At 35.5% G+C, this 22,933-nt stretch overlaps 2 protein-coding genes across 8 annotated transcripts in view; one reads left to right on the forward strand and one right to left on the reverse strand.

Annotated features, from left to right (window-relative positions):
• Positions 1 to 1,108: 1,108 nt before the first annotated feature.
• Positions 1,109 to 21,478, reverse strand: BLZF1 (basic leucine zipper nuclear factor 1). 2 transcript variants are annotated; one of them, XM_054495592.2, is made up of 7 exons: positions 21,105 to 21,478; positions 19,887 to 19,964; positions 12,460 to 12,899; positions 10,896 to 11,095; positions 8,813 to 8,941; positions 7,137 to 7,356; positions 1,109 to 2,418 (listed from the first exon to the last, which is right to left on the reverse strand). In XM_054495592.2, the coding sequence occupies exons 2-7, from the start codon at positions 19,912 to 19,914 to the stop codon at positions 2,233 to 2,235; spliced, it is 1,203 nt and encodes a 400-aa protein (XP_054351567.1). In that variant the 5' UTR covers positions 19,915 to 19,964; positions 21,105 to 21,478; the 3' UTR covers positions 1,109 to 2,232. The 2 variants fall into 2 exon arrangements, with proteins under 2 accessions (XP_054351567.1, XP_063505043.1); XM_063648973.1 differs by having other exon boundaries at positions 21,085 to 21,469.
• The window catches only part of NME7 (NME/NM23 family member 7), a 229,751-nt gene continuing 228,116 nt past the window's right edge, over positions 21,299 to 22,933 (forward strand). Inside the window, exon 1 of one of the 6 annotated variants that reach the window (XM_054495624.2) lies at positions 21,299 to 21,740. In XM_054495624.2, the coding sequence (XP_054351599.1) occupies positions 21,738 to 21,740 (3 nt within the window). In that variant the 5' untranslated portion in view covers positions 21,299 to 21,737. The remainder of the gene's footprint in view (positions 21,741 to 22,933) is intronic. The other 5 variants (XM_063648948.1, XM_063648956.1, XM_063648952.1 and 2 more) reach the window with 5 other exon arrangements.

Genomic DNA, 22,933 nt, shown 5'->3' on the forward strand with positions numbered 1-22,933 from the left:
TTTGCATTTCCTTAATGAGTAGTTATGTTGAGCATCTTTTGATGTGCTTATTGGCCATCTATATATCCTTTCTGGAGAAATGTCTATTCAGGTCCTTTGCTAATTTTTTTTGTTTTTGTTTTTTTTTGAGATGAAGTTTCGCTTGTTGCCCAGGCTGGAGTGCAATGGCGCGATCTCGGCTCACTGCAGCCTCCACCTCCCGGGTTCAAGCAATTCGCCTGCCTCGCCCTCTCCAGTAGCGGGGAATACAGGCGTCCACTACCACATACGGCTAATTTTTTTTTTTTTTTTTTGAGACAGAGTTTTGCTCTGTCGCCCAGGCTGGAGTGCAGTGGCGTGATCGCGGCTCACTACAACCTCTGCCTCCCAGATTCAAGCAATTCTCTGCTTCAGCCTCCCAAGTAGCTGGGAGTACAGGTGCCCGCCACCATGCCCAACTAATGTTTTGTATTTTTAGTAGAGATGGGGTTTCACCATCTTGGCCAGGCTGATCTTGAACTCCTAACCTCAGGTGATCTGCCCACCTTGGCCTCCCAAAGTGCTGGGATTACAGGCGTGAGCCACTGCACCAGGCCAATTTTTTGTATTCTTAGTAGAGATGGGGTTTCGCCATCTTGGCTCGGCTGGTCTTGAACTCCTAGCCTCAGGTGATCCAACTGCCTCAGCCTCCCAAAGTGCTAGGATTACAGGCATGAGCCACCATGCTCAGCCCCTTTGCTAATTTTTATTGGGTTGTTTTTTGGTGGTTGAGTTGTAGGAGTGCTTTATATATTCTGGACACTAGATGGTTATCAGATATATGATTTGCAAATATTTTCTCCCATTCTCTGTGTTGCCTTTTCACTGCATCTTTTGATGCACAAAAATTTGAAATTATGATGAAATTCAATTTATCTATTTTTTCTTTTGTTGCCTGTGCTTCTATTGTCATATGCAAGAAATCACTGCCAAATACAATGTCACAAAGCTTTCCCCTTATGCTTTCTTCTGAGACTTTTATAGTAAGTAAACCTAAAAGAAAAGGTTGAAAAATCAATTAGAAGTAGTTAAGCTAGACAAAGAACTAAACCAAAGCACTAATTCTGGGGGAAAAAAGGAATAGTCACAATAAAGAAGGTAGATAAATTTATTGCCACTTGAAAACTAAATATAACTCAGATGAGTCAGACAAAAAAAATCATTGACATTACAATTATTATTATTTGACCAGGTTTGTCTTTTGAAGATTTCTCTGACAGGCACTTCTGCAACAAATTTGTATAACTTAATATAAATATTTTGTGATTATTCTTAAAGGCCAAGCAATGGACATTTATGATGGCTAATCATAAATACACAATAATATATATTACATAATATATATTAATTGACAGACTGCATTTTTTCTTTGAGCTTATACACTTTTGGAAAAAGTCTACCTTTTATAAATATCAAGTTGGATATTCTTGTCTGTTGCGTTTGCTAAATAAGAGTCAATAGTTAAGAATCTGTTTCTTTTATATATGTCAGATTGTGTCCATTTGGAATACAGAATCTCCTGCATAAAACTAGCATGTTTTGCTGAAGTACTTGTTAACTTGGCTCTAAAATATTTTTTATTTTCCTAATTTATAGCATTTATTTTTAAAAGATTAATCCCTTCACCCATTTCTGCAAGGCTCTTTTGTAGCTCAAAAAATTACCATAAAGGGAAAGAAAGTCCTCCAGCTCCCTACTACAATTACTTTAGAGTTGAGGTCAGAAAACTTTTTCTGTAAAGGATCTGCTGCATCTATTCAACTCTGCAGTTGTAGTGCAAAACCAACTTAGACAATAGCAAATGAATGGATGTGGCCATATTTGACTCATGGTTGTAGTTTGCCTTCCTTTGCTTTAGTGCATCTAAATTAACACTGTTCATATAACATATCCAGCAAGATAAACAATAATTTGGTGCTTAAAAGACAGTTACAGAATCTTTTTCTTTTAGAGTCTTTTAGGAAAAGTATCATGTATTGCTTGGAAAGTATTCTCTATTTTAAATATATCTATACAGTTTCTTTCTTTCCTTACCCTGAGATATTTATTAAGAAAGGGTAATCTGGAGTCTAGTACATAAAATATCTTTGGGTGTATACATTATGTAAATAGGAAGTGATATTATTTCTAGCACTGTAAGAACCCCAGCTCCCAAATAATAATGACTCTTGGGTAATAAGCAAGTACCATAGCATGCCTCCAACATATTGACTGTTAAAGGGCAATCAGTTCTCCCTGGCAGTGATTGCAGCAATTGAAAGTTATATTTTCATATCTAGTATAGGGATGAAATCGTCCAATATTTTTCTTTGTAGCAAGTAAGGTGGTTGGTGAAGACTCAAAAAATGGATCATCAGGTGAACTCTCTGTGCAGGTAACTGGATCTAAAATTCTTAGAACCTAAGGAAAATAAGATATAATGTCAGAAGTATGCAATATAGATGGTAAAAGCCTATGATTTCATTGAAGTATACCTACCTATAAAGTTCCACTTCATTAATATGTAACTATTACTAAAAAAACTGAATGACTACTCTGATTGAAAAGACAACTTATTTCCTTAAGCTGTAAATTTAACAATGATGTCTAATTACTATATTATCTAGGTTACATATTTTTTTAAATGATGATGTTAATGTTTTACAGATATTGGTAGGAAAGCAGGAAAACATAGAAGAAAATGAGGTTATATCATTAAGTGATGTCTTTTTTTTTGAGATGGAGTCTCACTCTGTGGCCCAGGCTGGAGTGCAGTGGTGCGATCTCGGCTCACTGAAAGCTCTGCCTCCCGGGTTCACGCCATTCTCCTGCCTCAGCCTCCAGAGTAGCTGGGACTACAGGTGCCCGCCACCATGCCTGGCTAATTTTTTGTATTTTTAGTAGAGATGGGGTTTCACTGTGTTAGCCAGGATGGTCTCGATCTTCTGACCTTGTGATCCGCCTACCTTGGCCCCCCAAGAGGTCAGTTTTTTAATATATCAATTACATCATTAAGTGATGTCAATTTTTTTTTCCTTAACCAAAATGGACTTACTACTGCCCCTCTTCAATCTTTCATTCAACTGCTCAGAATCAGGATTTTGTTTTTATCCTTCTATGGAAATGATATTTCGAAATCCTTGATAACTTTTTATTTGTAGTATCAATGGCTTTTCATTTCTCTTTTTCTAATTTATATGCAGTATTTTATGATTACAGCCACTTTTTGTTTCCTGGGTTCCACAACACAATGCTCTCCTAATTCTTCTTCTGCTCTGATTTTTCCTAATCTGTCTCCTTTACTGAGACCCAAAACAGGAACTCTTGAGCTGAAAAAAATTCTCCAGTTAAGGGCAGGGATAACGTGCCTGGCTCACAGCTCTTGATTCTCATGTTCCTATTTTCCCAATCATCACCACATGATATGTTTGGGTTATGGTACAAAGGTAGCAAGCACTGCAATTGGAAAGAATTGTGAAATGAATTGGGAAAAGTGCTTTCTCTGTTCTTATATAAGGCTTGTTCAAAGCAGCTTTCTGGAATGGTTGGTGATGCCTGTTTCCCTAGCGGTCATGTGGTCCTGCAGATTTTTTTTTTCCCTTCTAAGTTACCACCAAACCCAAAGAGCCATCACTATTCTAAGAATGTCCTGGCATCATTTAAGAGCCATCAACTTACTTTAGCACCTCTATTTTTCAACTAGACTGCTTTTTCAATTTAGTTTTTGAGATCCTTCTATTTTTATGGAAGTTTGTTTGGTATTAGAGGATAAGCAAAGATGAAGGGCTTACCTTAACATTGCTTATAAATTTAGAAGAGAAAATAAGTTCTCAAATACTATAAAGATGTTATTACATTATAGGTCTTTATAGAGAGAAACAAAATGCTAAGGGAATTCAGGAGCAGGAGACTGACCCACTAATATGAACAGAAAGGTTTCTGTATTTTAGCCTGAAAGTGATGGGGAAGGATTTTATGCAGAGTGCCTTTCAGAGAGATCATTCTATACAGTGTGGGGGATGGGGGAAGCAGTATGCATAAGCAGACATAAGAACAGAAAAAGGGAGGTTATTGTAATAATCTAGCTAAGAAATGACGGCACCTTGAAGCAATGGGCCTGAAAAGTTTAAGAGACACTAAGGAAGAAGAGCTGTCAGTTTTGTTAAATAGGAGAATGTGGTGGATAAAGGACTGGGAGAAGAAGGGGATCTAAATCAAGCCCTGAGGATACCTAACATTGTATAGTGAAATAAAATGGTTGGATAAAAGAGAAAAGCCTGTAAGGTATAAGGTTATATAAACCTCGGAAAGAGTAGTTCAAGAAAAGAGGGAGTGGTCAACTATACCAAATGCTACTGGCAGCAACTAAGTAGGCAGTGACACAATTTCCCAACAAAGAGAATAGAAAAGGAGAAACAAAGTTTTGGATAAAAATGATTAATTTTAGGTACTGACTCATTCAGTAAATAGCTGAGCACTTAGTATGTACAAGGGATTATGCCAGACCTTGATGAAACATAAAAACACAAAGTCCCCAGCCCTTTAGGAGTTTACAGTTTGGGAGAGGGATGGAAAATAAAACTATTATAATTTAATACGGTAAAGAGCAGTTATAGATGTAAGTGCAAAGTACAATGGAAGGATGGAGAAGGAACACTTCAGATTGCCAGCAAGATTCAGAGAAGGCAGGTTCTTAAAGGTGGTATAGAGGTTGGGCAACAAAAGAGATGTGGGGAGGGAAGTCCAGACAAGAAAAGGTATGTACAGAGGCATGAGATACAATGGCCTATGTGCATCATGAAAAGTGGTTAAACCCTGCTGGAATGTGAAATGCAGTGGGTAGTGACACTTCAGAAATGATTCTTGAGAAGGGGAGATGGAAGAAAGATTATAAAAAGCCTTCTATACAATATGAATGAATTCTGATTCAATAATGAGGGAGACTGGGAACTGTTTGATGACTGAATTGGCCTTCTGAAATAACTCTCTGGCAGTAGTGGGTGGGCAGAAGCAGCTAAGAAGGAGGGCAGGGATATCAGTGAGGGGGCAACTGCAGTGGGCTAGGCTGGAAGTCAGGTGTTTGATCTTGGGAGGGGATAAATAAGAAAAAAACTGGTAAGATCTGTAAAATCAATAGGACTAGGGGAATGAAGGAAATAGTAAAAATGATAGCTACCATTTATTTAGAAATTACAATATGTTGGAAACTGCTATAGGCTTTATATGTGTTTTTTATGGAAATCTGAAAACAGCACTATAGAGTAGGTATAATTCATCAAGACAGGGAATACAGGAAAAGGAGGAGATTTTTAGGGGAGGGGGGCTGTACAAATGCAAAAGCAAGGAGAAAACAGGTTATATTTTTAGCCATCTGTGGAACAAGTAGATGGAAATGCCTGGCTGGCTGGATATAAATCTCTCAGACTCAGAAAAAAGTCTGAGATGGAAAAGTCACAAGCATAAAGCTATGGTAAACAGAATAACACCAAGAGAATAGAGAAAGTATGTTATGTAAAGAAAGCTCAAGAGGGGTCACAGGAAGAGGATGCCCCTCCCCCTCAAAAACTTAGAAACAATGGTCACAAAAGTGGTGAATTGTTGCAAGAGTATGGTGTTTAGGAAACGAAGAGATTTTGAAAAGGGGAACACAGATTCCTATGAAACATCGACATCTAAAGGAGGAAAAAAGTCTATGAAGAAGAGCTCAGAGAGGTAGCATCAGGGCCAAGAAAGAGTGATGTTACAAAGGTCAAGGGAGTTTCCAGGAAGGAATGCTCGATACAGTATGATATGATAGTGAATGTTCATGACCTTTTTAAGAGTACTTACTGAGAAGTGGGGCAGGAAGTCTACAGATTTAAGTGACAGTAGGAATTGAGGAATGGATGGTGTTTAAGTACAAACATGTCTGGACAACTTGTCCAAGATTCTTAGATGTGAAAGGAAGGTGATAAAGCCATATCCAGACATCTTACAATAGAGGGAAGATTTTTCTTTTTTAGATGAATGATGCTTGGACATGTTCTTAAGCCAAAAGGAAAGAGCCAATAGACAGAAGGAATAACTGTTGAGGGGGAAGCCAGGGCCTAGAGGGGAGGTATGCTTAGGAGAAGAGGAAGGACACCTTTTCCTCTGAGAGAAATGTATGCTGCCATACAGATAAGCTTCTAGATATCAAATGAGATCTTCAGGCAGTTTTCTGCCTCTGTCCCCTTTTTCTTCTGTGGATTAGGAAGGAAAGTCCTCTGCTGAATGTGAGGTAGTATTTGATGGGTACCGAAACAAAAAGGCAAATAGCTGAACTGACACAGGACTGGGGTTTGCAGCATACTCGGAGAGGGAGATAAGGCAGTAAGGCACTTACGAATAGAGTCTAGGCAAGCTAGGTGGGAAGAGAAACTAAAAGAGTGAGCTGATGAGATACAGGAAAAAAATATAGGGACCAAGGGAATAAAAACAATTATGTGATCAAAGACGTGTTCACATCCAGGGAGTCAGAATGAAGAATCAGAGTTGGAAAGAAAAAAAGTTGAGATCACAGATCAGAGACAGAGAGATGTTGAGTTGAAGATTTTAATAGTGCAAGAGTTATGGCGACTGGCAGGGACCCAGATGGGGACATAGGAGTTGTAACTAAGGTGAACTTGATTGTTGTCACAGAAATGTGAGATGAGTATTTGACAAGCCAGCTGCATGAACCCTGAATTCATCCACGACTATACTATCTGTACTGTAGTATTTGATACATTTCCATCTATATGTGTAAATTAAGCAATTTCTTAGATCAGAAGTAATCTAATCTATGAATCTACTAATTTAATCTACATTAAAAATTCTATGCAGTGGTTTTTATGTCAAAATGAACTCATGAAAAGGATTATCAGTGACTCAATAGCTAAAACATAGGACCTCTTTCAAAACAATTACTTTTTTTGTCCTTAAAAATAGAACAGTAGTGTTAGAAAATATTAAAGCTCAGAAGAGGAAATAATTTTCTCCAAGATAACACACTCAATAGCATGAGTGGTTTAGATCCCACATTTCCTAATTCCTAATGCCAAACGCTTTCCATGATATGTCACCTTTCAGTGAGAGGACAGTCTTAGAAGTTCCACAGATCACAAAAGAAAATATTTTACCGTTTCAGCCATTTTCTCAGCTGGGGTGCTGCAGAATTCAACTGTTGATGGAATCTTTTTTTGATTGTTAATGCCAACATTTCCCAGAAGATGAGAATTTACTGCCTTTGCCAACTTGTGATTTGTTAATGCTAGCTCTGCTGTGCTGTGGGGTTGTACACTAGGGGAGTAAGTTTGCTCTCTTCCCCATTGCAAGGAGACTAAGAGCTCTTCCAATAATCTGCATAGAACACACATGAACACTGGACATTAGTAAGAGAGCAAAATGTAAAAATTAATAATAGGTAATAAAAATATTTCTGAAATTATATAACATCTTTCTCTGATCCTTTTTTCTCTCAGAGTTCCATAAATTCGGATGTCTTAGTCAAGTAAGTTAGAATACAGAAAGCATATGTTAATCTACAAGGTTGTTGTCTGAAAATCATTTAACAAATAGTACTTTTCTTCGTTCTCACTTTTTAGTATAGGAACTACTTACATAATTTATGCAACTATGGGGATATTCATACGGTTTTTCTTTTTTGGTGAGTTACATTAATTGATTCTTGAATGCTAAACCAATCTACAGTTCCTGGGATTCACTTTACTTGGTCATAACGTATAAAACTTTTTCTGTATTGTTGGATTTGATTCACTGAAATTCTGTTAAGAATTTTTGCATTTATGTTCATTAGAGATATTAGTTGGTGGTTTTTGGCTAATGGTTCTGGTTCTGGTATCAAGACAATGCTGGCCTCGTGAAATGAGTTGGAAATTGTTTCCTTCTCTTCTGTTTTCTAGAATAATTTTTGTAAATTTGGTTTTATGTCTTCCTTAGATGTTTACTAGCATTCATCAGTGAATCCATCTAGACCTGGAATTTCCTTTACTGGAAAATATTTAAATTTTAACTATAAATTATATTTGCTTTAATAGGTTAGGGCTATTCAGGTTACCTATTTGTTCTTGAGTAACCTTTGGTAGTTTGTCTTTCATGGATTTTGTCCATTTCATCTAAATTACTGAATTTATTGACATGGATTTGTTCATAACATTTCTGTATTATCTTTTTTATGTGTGTAGAGTCTATATTGTACCCCCTCTTCATTCCTGATACTGGTAATGTATATCTTCTCTTTTTTTCCTGATTAAACTGGTTAGACGTTTCTTGTGTTTTAATTCTTCTAATTTCCCCTATAATTTGCTCTTTGACACTTACTGATTCTATCTATAATAAATCAACTATATAAAAATGCAAAAGGCTTTTAAGGAAGACCATCAATTTTGATAGTTCTGGAGTATATGGACATGAAAACAAGCTCTAATACTGTAGGAAGTCTTCAAAAAGACCTCTTTCCACAGGAGAGACAGGTACACTCCTTGGCTTCTACCAAAAACTGTACGACTACAACTATAACCAGCAATTGCTTTTAAATCCAGAGAATCCTTCTACTACAGATATAACTAATTATTTCCCCAATTAAGAATGTGAAAAGCAGGCCTTCTATTTTTTTTAGTCCTCTTCCCTCCCAGAGCATCTATTTTAAAATGCTACTAAAAGTATATGCTCAGTAAGTTATCAAATGTAGACACACCCAAAACAAAAACAAACAAACAAAAAAACAAAACTACAATACAATAACTTAATTTGCAGGAGAAAGCAGAAGAGTTCAGAATGTAAACAAGTGCCATACTTCTGGGTAGCTATCATTTCTTGACGAAACCGTTCCCGTTCACTTAGGAGATCTTGTATAGCCCCGTGTGCATCACGGTTTTGACGCTGTAAAACTGCTCTTGAGTTGGTTAACTCATCTGCCATTACCCTGAAAAAGATTAAAATCTTACATATAAATTTGCTGACAATAATACAGTGTAAAAAATTGAATATACTACTTTGTGACTGTCACTTTCAGAAGCTAACAAAGATTTAACATAGTATAGTTACTTCACAGTTTTTAAACTTTGGCTAAAGAACATTAAAAATGTTTATGAGCTTAGAGTTCATTAAAGGGATTCAGTTAAAATATTCATTTAGACAATGACAAATGCAAAATTTATTCAACTTTCCTATATAATGACTTTTGGAGTACATCTCAATCATACTCTAGATTGACCAAAATTTGAAAGAAAAAATTATTAAATGTTTTTAAATACAGAAAAACTTAAAGAGGCAAACAAAACTAAATTATCTTCTTACCACTCAATTACCTTTGCCCTCAGAAAAATATTAATACAAAAAGACTTAAATAAAGTCTTTCCTCATGCCCAGCATCCCTATCCTTCTTTTATATGCAGTCAACAGTTTTTTTACACTTCTCAAAAAAAATTTATGTATATTTCAACATATACATATGTGTTAAAAATAAATTTATCCACTTTATTTACAAAAACAGATACCGAATACAAACTTTTCTAAATCTTAGTTTTTCATTCAATAATTTATCTTAGAGACTTATCCATATTAGCACATATACAGCTACCTCATTCCCTTTTTTCAAAAATTAGCTTCATGTTTTCTACTGATTGGATACACAAAATATTATTTAACCTGTTTTCTATTGATGGAATTGAAGCAAAATGTTCAAGTACAGTTAATTGGCTGAAAAATTTAAAATTAAAATTTAAGTCTGAGACTGCAGTTACTACCAAATTCCTCAAAATGAAAACAATTTTGACATTAGAAGATTACATCAATTAAAATAACAATAGTCATATTTAATTTTTATTTAAAAATTTAATGAAATGTTACTATTGGTGTTGATCAGGATGTTAAGAAGTTGCATATTGCAATAATTTGTATAATATATGCATGATTTGCCTCTTAAAATGTTCAATAAGAATTAACTCAATTAACTTTCATTCTAAGTGAACAAATAGTTCATTTTTCCAAATAGCATAATGAACTAGCACAATTAGGAGATAAATAAAAGACTGTTAAGAGAGTGAACTACTACTACAAAGTGTCAGAGATAGTAAGACATGAAAAAACATTTTCCTAAAAATGTATTCATCACAATCAATGGTTCTTCAAATACAACCTGTAAACCTTTGGTTGTTTTGTGAGAAATCTCCAGATGATTCAATTTAAACCAACAGTTATTAAACATACTCTATAAGTATTTTGCTAAGTTCCAGAAATACACAGATGGATAACATCCAGATCTTGTTATCTGGTAACTATAAGTTGAGGCAGCGAGGGGGATAAACAGACAAAGAATCATACTATATAGCAGAGTTTCCCAACCACCAGTGTGTCGAGAGGCCTGGATGAGGACCCCAGGGTTTTTGCTGCCATATGAGAGTAGCCTCATCCAGTATGTCGTAAAAATGTTATAATTTTCTATTTGGGCATAGAGAGAAAAAGGTTGGGAAGCTTTATTATATAGTTAAAAGAACTATGAGAAAAGAGCATTTAGAATGAATAATATTATCTTGGGGAGTCCAAATATTTGAATGGGGAAAAATAATTTAGTTTGACTTTTTGTGATTTTAATGTTTACTAGATGTCTGAGTTTACAGTTTTGTTTCGGTCTTAAACATTGTATTTTTACTATACAGTAAACTAGAACTCAGGAATAAGGGATGATCCTTATATCACTTCTTCATTTAGGGAGACTGTGTGACTATCCAGAGGAGACAGAGTCCACATCTTAAATGAAGTACTTTGATGACCTTAGTCAGAAATTTTCACACTACAGTCTACTTTCTTGTGTTATAGATCAAAAACCTGATGGAGCAAAAACTAGGAAATGAAATACTATTTGCTGTAGAAAATACCTGCTTGCAAGGAATTTACTTCGCCATACATCACACTGTATTGACATACGTTCTAACTGTTCAGAAAGCTGAGCTGTGTTTCGACCTAGGGCTTCATTTTCTAAAATAAGCTGATTTTTCTCACGGGCTAGACGTTCAAAGTGATACTGAAGATCATCCCCAACAGAAGCCACCAGTAACTTTTTTAACTCACGATTTACCTAGAAGAGAACGTAATCAATACAACAAGCTCAAAGTAATATCACTAACTTTAATGTAACAAAATTAACAAAAAGGGACTGTGTTTCTGTGTAATTTTGGACCTCCGTGACTTAAAGTTTCTATCAAAAAGTAAAATTAAATATTTAAGTTCTACACGATATACAAACCATCTCTCTCTACATCTATATCCACAGTCCATGTGGTAATAAACTGAACCTCTTGTAATAAGAGTAAAAATAATTATGAAAATAACAAATTGCTTTCAGTCAACACTTAAAGGAAAAAAATTAAAACAAAACCAAAAAAATTAAAATAAAACCAATACATTTTGATAAAAAATATGACAGAGAATGTTTAATGTTTTTTATTAAACATTTATAAGTTACTCTATTGCATCCTAAGAATTTACTTTTAAAAAATAAAGCAAAGTAAGTAATCCAGTATGTTTCTAAGTATGTTCTTTACATCATTATTGAAAAGGGCAAAAAATTAAAACAGATATCCAATAACAGGTATTGGTATATGGTATAGCTATTGAAGAACACTGTTGCTATTAATAATGACACTGTAATAGAATATTCTGTGACATGGCAGAACATTAATAACTGAAAAAAGTGGGTTGTGACACTAAATGAACTCAATGTATATGGTTATGCACGTATAGCTGGATGAAATGATTCAGGTGGCTCTATTTTCATTGTGTTTTTCTGTATTTTCTAAAATTTTTACACATAAATTTGTGCTACATTTTGTAACGAGAAATTAGTTATTTAAAAATATATTTGTATAAAAACCACTAACCATGGTCTCACTTATGAAGACTTGTATCTAGCCGAAAGATGCATGGTCTAATAGAGAAACAAGGGAAGGGGCAAGGCAATTTTTACTAAGATGCAAAGATCAAAGCAACACACTTAAGGGCTACAGATTTTTTTCATTTACAATGAAGACACAGTAAGTTATACCACCATTCTCTTTATTCCAAGTATCCCGTATACACAGGCAAAAATACTTGGAATTTACGGATCCTTAAAACAAGGACTGCTGGTCAATTACTATGCCTGATTTGGTCAATCTTTGGTCTGGCAGTTTATAATTGTAACCTACTTTTACAACTTATTGGTGGTCTTGTCCAAAGCACCTCACACCTCCATCTTCAATGAGGTTTAGAGTATAAGTTCCCAATATAAAGTATCCCTAGAGAACTGAGAAAGAATGAGAAATTTAAGAGGAAGCATTTTAGAGAAATGACAAGCTAGGATGAATGACATTCCCATAAAGAAATGTAATTTTCTAACATGCAGGTTTAAAAGGTCCAGACGTAAAGAGTAGTACTCATTTTATCAATTAAGGCTCTTCTTACCTCTGTCTGTACACGGAGCTGGTTTGAAAGACCTTCTTTGTCCTGTAGTAACCTTCTTTCAGAATTCTTGAGCTTTTCCAATACATTCTTTACCTCTGAGAGTTCCTTATTAGGTTCTATAACTCCCTCTGACTGACCAAGGAATTCTCCTTTATGATGTCCCAGAGACTTAACCTTTGTATTTTTGTTGGGGATATCATGAGTTATAGCAGCTTTGGGAACTAATATTCTTACAGCTTTAACTTCCATTGCTTTTTCAGTGAGCATTTTCCCTAGCTGAAGAACTCCTGGGCTCTCTGATGGAACTGCTTTCTTCCATGGACTCTGAAGACTATGATGCTTTCTAGATTGGACTCCAGAAGTAATTTCAACAGATTTAGGTGGTTCCTCAGTTTCCATTCCATCTCCTGCTCCTCGGATTGGGGATGAAGTAACGGTGACTAACAAAAAGGAAACAAAACAGAAACGACTTACCAAAAAGAAATGCCAAGAAAATGCTAAGACATGCTACACCCTATATTCAAAATTACTGGCACTAAAAAGAATGCAAAAAAAACCAGAGAAAAAATAATTTTCAAAACAGTCATGTGTCAACAAAAGACACATGTTTAAACTTTCCTTCAGTAGACAAGAGATTTGGAATCAGAATATTTGGTTCTAACTTTTACTTTCTAGTATAACCCTGGGTAAATAACTTAATCTTCCATGAATCTCTATATCCTAATTTGCAAACTGGAGATCATAACAACTTTGCTATAGAATTTTGGTAAGAAGAAATGTAATAAGATCAAATGCTTGGCATACTGTAGACATTCAATAATGTTAGTCAAAAATAAATGTCAGCTATATATTTGCATATTTGAAACCATCTACATCATAAGAGATTCATCTGTTTCGTGAACTCTTGGAGTAAGAGGAAGCAACATATATGTTACACTGAAAAATTTATTAAGAAAAGATTCAATCCTATTCTTAGGCCTAACGGTTTATGTCCTGCTTACACAAGTGAAACTACACTGGATTGTCAGATTAAACATCCTTATACCTCACTTTTACCATATCATACCCAAATTATTTTATTGTTCTCTCATTCCCTCTAGTGGCTTTCAATTTATTTTGAGCACACTGTATTCCCAATAAAATGCCTTGCATGTAGTGTGTGTGTGTATATATATATATATATAAAATAAACAATAAATGAATGTTAACAAGGGGAGGGACAAAAGTCGAGCACACAGATCAGTGACAATGGTTATAATGATGAACTCTGAGTGGTCACGGGCAGCAAACATGGTGCTGGGTACCTAATGTAGGCTAGACATTCTATGAGGTAAGACCACTATGCTTAAGAAATTTACTATCTAATTTAGGGGACAAAACACATATATAAAAAGATAAAATGTATTACAGGATAATATATAATAAGTGTGCAGGTAAGTGGTATAAAAATATTTCAATAGAAATTTTATGTCTATAGAAACATTAAGGACTATCATGAACTACTGATTGGTCTTCAGTGAATTCATCACTGTCCAGCCAAACCATATATTATATAATATATATTATATATTATATATAATATATATATTATATATAATATATATATTATGTGTGTGTGTGTGTGTGTGCATGCGCATGTGTGTGTAATGTAATCTCCTAAAACAAAGACTTAAAACAGAATTCCTTTTATACTTGTAATAGTAATACATTTTGTAAGCTTAACATATTTTTTATTTTATGGCTAGAATATATTCCCTTCAAGTTAATATAGCATTTACTTTCTTATTATTCTACTGTTGAATATTTAGACTCTTTACAATTTTTCACTATAATAAATAAGGCTTTATTGAACACTTTTATGCCTACATATTTTTCTTAACTTCTGAGTTATTTTTTCAAATACATTCCCAAGCATAAAATTAATGGGTTTGGTGAAGATCTGTACGGCCAAAATGCCTTCCAAAATCACTCTACCAGTGTATCTGTGGATCTATGCCTAATATTCTTACTATTTATTTATTTATTTGCATGCTCAATACCTATGATTTATATGGCACTTAAAAATAAATGAGAATACATGTAAACTGTTTAGAATGGTATTTGACACAGTAAGCACTCATTAAATGTTAGGTCCTATTGCTTTTATTATTCTTTAAATAAATTCCTAATAAACTTTGGATGTTGATATGGAGAGAAATAAAGTTAATTTATTTAATGCCATAAAATACAATTCTGACTTTCATTCTCTTATGTAAATCTTAAAGTTATATTGCTAGACTATAGGACTACTTATTCAATTAACAGATTTACTTTTTTCAAATTTTTCCCATGTAGAAATGTTCTGGGAACCTCAAGTTATATTAATTAGACAGGAGGTGGAAACACATCTGAGGTATAATTAATGTGTTCTATTTTACAAAACATTTTACATTAGAATAAAATAGTGTCATTTCTATATGAAATGTAAACTAAGTTTAAACATCCCTTGGGCCTTGGGACTGACTCTACTTTTAAAAAGATAAAGGAATACTTCAGAAAGTGAAATAAAGGCCTAACATGCTGGGTTTGGTAAATTAGTTAAAACAAAACATGGTAGCACTGACAAGGAGAACTTCCACTGAATCATTTAAAAACAGCTTACTGCAGCCTTGACCTCCTGGGCTCAGGTGATCCTCCCACCTCAGCCTCCCAAGTAGCTGGGACTACAGGCATGTGCCACCATGACCAAATAATTTTTCGTATATATATATACACATATATATATATATTTTTTTTTGTATAGACAGGGTTTCATTATGTTGTCCAGAATGGTCCTGAACTCCTAGGCTCAAACAATTCTCTGGCCTCAGCCTCCCAAAGTGCTTGGATTACAGACGTGAGCCATCACACCCAGCCATCTGTATTCTTAAAATCTGATTTTAAGTTTGTCTAAACTTAACTAACTTGTCTAATTTTGTCAATAAGACATTCTGGCATTTAAGAAGTAACACAGAATCATGTATTAACTATAAATTAATAAAAACCATCAACAATAAAAATACACACTAGAGCCATGGTTCAGGCCCACTGAGGCTGAGGAAACAAAAAACAGGTGTGATACTTCCATTATGGTCAAATAAAATTTCTAGGCAAGCTGTAACATTTTTGAGTTGGAATTTTAAGTAACAGAGATTCAAGAACAAATTACAAAATGATTAAAGTTAAATTTAAAAGGCAAAGAATCATTAATAGGTATTTAACAGAAATCTCTTTTTGAACAAAATATCTTGTTGGAAAATCAAGAAGTTCAACCAACTTGTTTCCACCCCAATTTACTCTTAATTTCATTTAAACTGTTCTACTTACTCAAGCATTTATGAATATCAAAGTTGTATTATATATTACGTGAGAGCTCACTCTCAGTAATAACTATGATTCTAGCTAATGTGCATAGGTAAGCAGGCCGTAAGAGCCAGGGCTTAACATTTTCTCACCTGGTAACTTTCATAATTCTATTTTTCCTTGTGACATACCTAGAAACCTTTATTACATATGCCGTAGGCACAATCCAGGACACATTTACGAATAATTGCTTTATCTCAAGTGGGAAGACAAGGACCTATGGTAACAGCTCCATAATTATGAGTAATGCTTAAGTCAAGAAAAACACCAATCCTTATTCTTCCCCACTATTTGAAGGGAACCAACAAAACAATCGTTAAATTATTCATCATCATTACTTCCACCTGTGATCAATTATCAATGAATTAAAACATATCTAAGGTTTGCTCATTCGTATTGCCTACCAGGATTGGTGAAATGCAGGGAAAGAACAAAGAAGGTCACTAGTCTAACATTCTAGAATGGGAGGTGGCAAACTTTTTCTGTAAAGGACCAGAGAGTAAACATTTTAGGCTTTGTGAACCAAAAGGTAAAATTGAGGATGCCATGTAAGTATTTAATAAGAGAAAAAAAATTTATTGACGAAATTCAAACTATAACAACAATAATTGAAAACAGTTTTTTGATAACAGGTCTAATAATGGGAAGAACAGAATTTTTTTAATTCAGGATAATGTTTGGCTTAAATAGTGTTAATGTCCACTATTATCAAACTGATTGCAAATATTCTCAGGAGGCTGAGGGCCACAATTTGCCAACCTTTGCTCTAGAATATTGAGGCAAAAAAAAATTTATTGTCTGTCATTGAACAAATATTTCTCTTTTATTCATAAAACTTCAATCTATGATGAGAGGTATTCTAAGTTAGCAGAATGGGGTAGTGAAAAGAAATCTAACTCACTAGAACCTGAGTTAAAATAACCTAAGTCCCTACTGCCATGTATTGTGTGACCTTGGACAAAGCACTTAACCTCATCCTCCTCCCATCCCTTGGTGCTTTCAGAGTAATGCAAATATGGTAGTATATATTTTAAAAATCATTTGTTTCTCTTGTAGACTAGACTGTTGGGAGCTCTTCAGGGTATGCACTGCCTCCTAATCTTTGTATCATGAACTAATAAAATGGTCCTTGTCACAGAGAAAATGAATAAATGCTTACTGAAGTTTATTAATCTGTTAATACACTACCTAGAGTGTTTCATTTTTAACATCCAAAAACTAACCCATTTAAAAACCGCTTTTTTTTTTTTCTCTACCCTAAATCATTAATTCCTAACTTGGTTATAGTCTGAAAGACTTTCCAGAACATATACAAATTCAGCTATGATACAGTTAAACAAATTAGGGATTGTCATGTGGTAATTTTAAATCGAGTCTTTTTAAATGTCACCCATACCACCTAATAAAGTTTAGTTAGTTATTATTAAATTAGTAAAATAAGTTACATACAATGGACTTAAGAGTTACGTTAAGATTTACTGAAGTGGAATCTAAGCATTCTTCTTACCACAGGCTCTATGGATAGAGTTCCCTGGTCAAGTAAGTGTGGGCAATGTTGCATACTGCATCTCTACGGAGTTTCAGTGTACATTAGTATTAAAGTTATACTATAGGACTCTGAGAGGTCCTATAGTATAGCCTCTCTTTTAATACAGCATTTCTCAAATTTATCTCTCATGGAATATCTTTTTTACCTAATACCTATTATTCTACAGAACTAGTGTTAAGACTATTTTATGAAATCAAAAATATTTAAATGTCTCAGACCTTTCTACTTGGTCTACTATTACTAAACTATTTGACTTTAATAGCTTTATTTTCAATTTTAATCCCACATCCAAGAAAAGCTTTGGATTTTAATTTAAGTTTCTAATTGTTACTATTTACTGTATGTTTCCCTTTCAGAAACAGCCCTAGCAGCCATGATACAACCCTCTTCTGATGACAGTGCTGCTCAAATGTCTTCTGAGAGGAAGTTCTGTTGCTATACCAAACAACTGTACTTATCTCCTGAGGCAGTTACAGGAAGTACAGACAACTGACAAATGTCAACCAAGTACACCTTTTCACAGGCCATGCAATACAAGTAACTTTTGTTCACTAACATCAGATGACAGATTAAATAGAAATATGGCTAACAGAATTATTTTCCTTACTGGATAATTAAGATCACATAAAATAATGTTTGTTAAAGTGCCTTATAACTCTAATCCTCATTAAAAACAAATAATAAATATTAAAAAGTAATTTAATTTCACAGAGGACTTGCCAGTACTTTTAATGACTAATCATAATATTGTATTTAGTTTTTGCTTTTTGACAAGCACCATGTTGGTTGCTTTCACATTAATTATTTAACTGCTCTTATTTCCCATTAATCCCCAGTTTATCACTTTCATTACAGTCTCTGACTTGCTTATCTAATGGTATAAAAGCCTTCCGGTGACTTAGGAAATGCTGTTGCACAGCTGAATTAAATTCAATTAAATATTTATTAGCATGATCTTTCCTCCTTGTGTCCTAAACTTATTTCAACCTGCTTTTAGAGAGGGTTTGCGGCTGGAGGTCAGCTTGCTGAAAAATTGGCATCTAGAAAACAGTTTTCCATCTTTCACTGATGGTTCTAGCATGCGGAACTCACCCCATCCAAAGAATAAGCTGGGTCAGGAGAAGTTCACTATGGGACATGTTAAAATTGTTGCCTATAGCTATGTGAAGATGGCCAGTAGGCAGAAGTCTATAAGGGTATGAATCATAAGGAAGGAGATTAGGGATATAGATAGATTTGGAAGTCATTTATATAGATAATTACTGAAGTCATGAGAGTAGAAAAGAAACAGTGGTGGAAAGCATTGATAATTAAAAGATAAATAAGAAGGAGAGGAGGCTGAAAAAGAAACAGAGGATATACAGCTACAGCAGTGCTGTCCAACAGAATTTTCTTCAATAATTGAAATAGCCACTAGTCATATTTGCCTACTGACCACTTGAAGTTTGGCAAGTGTCATTGAGAAACTGAATTTTTAATTTTTAAAAAATATTAATTTAAATTCAAATAGCCACATGTAATTACCGCATTGGACAGTGAAAGGCTACAGAGTAGGCTGAAAATAAAAGTGATGTCATGGAAGTCATCAAAAGAAAGTATCTCAAAAGGCTGGGAATGGTCAACAGTATTAAATATTAGAGAGGACAAATCAGCTAGGACTAAAAAGTGACTACTGTATTTAGCAATTTAGGGGTTGAATTGTGTCCCCCAAATCTTTATAGGTTGAAGTACTAACTCCCACTACCTCAGAATGAGACTTCATTTGGAAACAGGATCACTGCAGATGTAATTAGTTAAGATGAAATCATACAGGAGTAGGCTGGGTTCCTTTTTTCAATATGACTGCTGTCTTTATAAAAAGGGTAAATTTAGACACAGAAACATGCACATAGGGAGAATGCCATGTGAATACAAAGGCAGAGATAAGGGTGGTACGTCTACAAGACAAGGAGCACCAAAGACTGCCAGTAAGCCACTGGAAGCTAGGAGAGTGTCTCTAATGCCTTCTGAAGGAGCATAGCCTTGTTGACATTTTCATCTTGGACTTCTAGCCTCCAGAACTGAGAGAATACATTTTGTTGTTCAAGCCATGCAGTGTGTGGTACTTTGTTACAGCAACCCCAGCAAACTAATACAACATGAAAGAGATCTTTGATGTATCCTAGTTGCTTTGCCTATCTACTTAAATCTTTAAAATGTGTATTCTTATTTAAATCTTAATCTTCTAGTGTATAGGGAATATAGCTGTTAAAAACTTTGTATTAACATTAAATGTTTAAGAGTAGTCACCTAATAAATTCTAACTAATGATGTTAAATTTCACTTGTACATGTAAAGTACTGAAATATAAACACTGCACTACAAAATAAACATACAGGGATCTGAAATAACAAATGATTCCCAAGGGGGTCCATGAGATCTAGTTATCTGGCTCAAACGTTCCTTCACATCGTCATAAATGTCATGTTTTAAAAACAATTATAAAAAAGCCACTTACCTTTGGTTTCTAAATTTTTAGTAGTCATTTTTTCACCTTAACCACTGAAAATGCACTCCAAGACTTCTACTGTACAACCTAGAAATGTATGCATATGAAATAATTTAAAAACATCATATAAACACAGAGTACCTCTAATTTAAAAGTTATGATATTTTAATTGCTTCTGTATTTAGTATGCATGCATTTAGAAAGGGAAATGTCCCTTATATCCCATTCTCACAGAAGGCATTGTTATGTCTACTAAAAGTCTCAAAAAAAAAAAAAAATTAGGGGTGGTTTTACTTCTAAATACTCCTTTTCACCATCCTCACCAATACACTCTAAATTGTCAGAAGTATGTCCTGAATTTTAGCCAAGCAAAGGGAATGAAGTTACTGTGGTGGTTTTGTGTCATCCATATGACAAGAGGAATTTTAAAGTAATTACTTTCTTAGGAGACATACTGACACAATTTGTATACACACACACACATATCAAAAAGGAGCTTCTGTTTAGATGCTTAACAAACGACAAAAAATATTACTCAAGATAACACAATTTATACTTTTTTGGTAATAAAAAGTTAAAATTAAAATGTGTAGCTCCAAAAGTAAAAAGAGAAACATACATCGAGCCCATGCTTTCAGAAATGTATACACTGCCTTACAGTACAGACTCAGATTTACCAGAGAACATATAAGAAGGTGATGCTATTGCAATGATATAAATATGACAAACTGTACACTAGATGACAACTGGTTTCACTACAAAAAAAGATCGCTCTCAGTACTAGATACAACTCAGTTCAATTAGTGAACCCGACGACTAACTTTCTTAACAGTCACAAACTTTTCTACACTTAAACACTCTACTGCTCCGAAAAGAGGTATCCAAAAAACCCTTCGTAAGAGTAACGATCCGTGAAGCTGCCCTTGATAGCTGCTCTGCGAAACGTACAGGCACAGCGAGTGCCTGCTGGCAAATGCCAAAAGAAGCGGAGGGAGTGAAAAAGTAAGTAGGGGGAGTGAGCAGGTATGAAAGCGATAGGCCGGGAAGCGACAAGCCTGTCAACTTTGCTGTCCGGGGAAGTCGAAACCTAAGTTTCATCCCTGTCCGAAAAAGCCTTCCCGGAACAACAATCTTTCCCTAAATCCAAAGCTACTGACCACCGAGCTCCAGCCAGACCTCCGTCCCTTTCCAACATTCTTACTTATACCTGCTTGTCCTCGGATTTACCTCTAAGGTTCTTATTCTCCGTATTTCAGGGGGGCTTCACTTGATAGGCTCTTCGGATCGGTATCACCAGGTTAACTTCTCACAGACCTCTTCCATTCAGAAGCCGATCCGCCCAGGCCCTCCACATATCCAGCGGCTCTCTCACTCCTAACCACTTCCGATTACTCAGGGTTTCGCTTCCGGAATACGTTTCCAAAAGAGCAGGGTAAACAAATTCCGCAGTGCGTATAAACTCAAGTAACACAGAACACACACTGTAAGGCCTCCGTAAGTGAAAAGCGGACAGATTTCTACTTTAAAATAAAATACCGTAGAGCAACTTTTGGAGCCCAAGCAGCATATTCACTTAAACTTCCGGGCCAGCTGTTAAACAAACGGAAGTAAAACTGCCGGAAACAGAACAATGGCGTCTCGTAGCCCCAGGCGACAGCGTGGCGGGGCGGGTCTGTCGATTGGATGAACGCAGCTGAGATTACTCCCAGCCACTAAGGACGAAGAGGTGGGGCGGTGGCGTCCCACGCACCGTGCGACAGTGGGCGGGGCTCTGTTGCCTGAGTAACCGGATGATGGTGGTGGTGGTGGTGTCTTCCTGTCTCAACGATACCTATTTTCTAGTGCTGAGATCCTGAGACAATGGTGAGTGCCAGGGTATGCCAGAAGAACGGCTCTGGGGTCCTACTTACTTAGCTTTCCAAGTCTTCGGGCGGATGGGCACTTAAAGTTGTCCTGTCCTCCCGACCTTCTCCCCATTATCTTTTTCCCCCTTCCCACGGGCTGTTCCTGCAGTCTCCTCGCTCTCCGTGTTTCTTACAGCACCCTGAATTCCACTGATGCTACTAAGTGTCTAGAGTAATGAAACAGAAAATTTAGGGTAAGGCATCGAGTCTAATAACCTGTTTTGAACAAACATTATGTGTTTGCATTGTTTATCATGGCATTTTTCACGCTCACAGATTCACATTAACGCGCTTTATTAAGAGTATGGGGTGGTGTGTATGTAACTGTCTCAACACTGATCTGAATCTCCCTAGATCTTGGAGTCTTTTTGCTTTTCTGAGTGGCAGAGCACTGCCCCACGCCCCCACGAGGGCCATTAACAGGTGTATGTTGGATCAGCTCTCTTCTGTCCAGTTGGTTACCTTCTAGGTCTGTGCTTGCTTTTCTTTTCTCTTTTCTTTTCTTTCTTCTTTTTTTTAACAGAAATTTCTCCTGGGATTGCTTGGAGAGCTTCTGGAATTCACTGGGCTTCACCCCTGGAAATTCTGAATGAAAGGAATGGAGCTCGGTATTTGCATTTTAAATAAACCTATAGGTTATTTTAATTCACCCCCATGTTTGAGAGGGTTCTAGTTAATTCACTTAACTACCATATCTTTTAAGCACTTATGGATAACGGACTGGAGGGACAGAAAGATCTTTAGATAGTTATAGCTATGAATTTAGAAACAGAGCCCTCACCCACCACCCCTTGTTTCTTCATACTACTCAGCAATCCTTTTGGTTACCCCAGTTTTCCCCTGACCCATTTTCTGTAAAGACATTTTCAAACCTTCCCTTTACAAACCCTGTCTTTTGCCCTCCTCATTTCTCCTTTCTAAAAATGATGGAGTATAACAGGCCATTTCTTCAACCTCATGCCCCCAGCCTACACATTGATCTATATTTTTGCTGAGCCTTTAGTCAGTCTTGTATTTCTAGTGTAGAGAAAGGGATATTAAAGGATAATCCATCCATCTTTGCTCTTGATCTCATTTGCTTCCATCTGTTACATTTCGCTTCCAGTTGTCTTTTTTCTTTCCTGTGCTTTCAGCCTCTTCCTCTCCAGTTTC

The sequence above is a fragment of the Pongo pygmaeus genome, chromosome 1, assembly GCF_028885625.2.
Source record: "Pongo pygmaeus isolate AG05252 chromosome 1, NHGRI_mPonPyg2-v2.0_pri, whole genome shotgun sequence".
Classification (NCBI taxonomy): domain Eukaryota; kingdom Metazoa; phylum Chordata; class Mammalia; order Primates; family Hominidae; genus Pongo; species Pongo pygmaeus.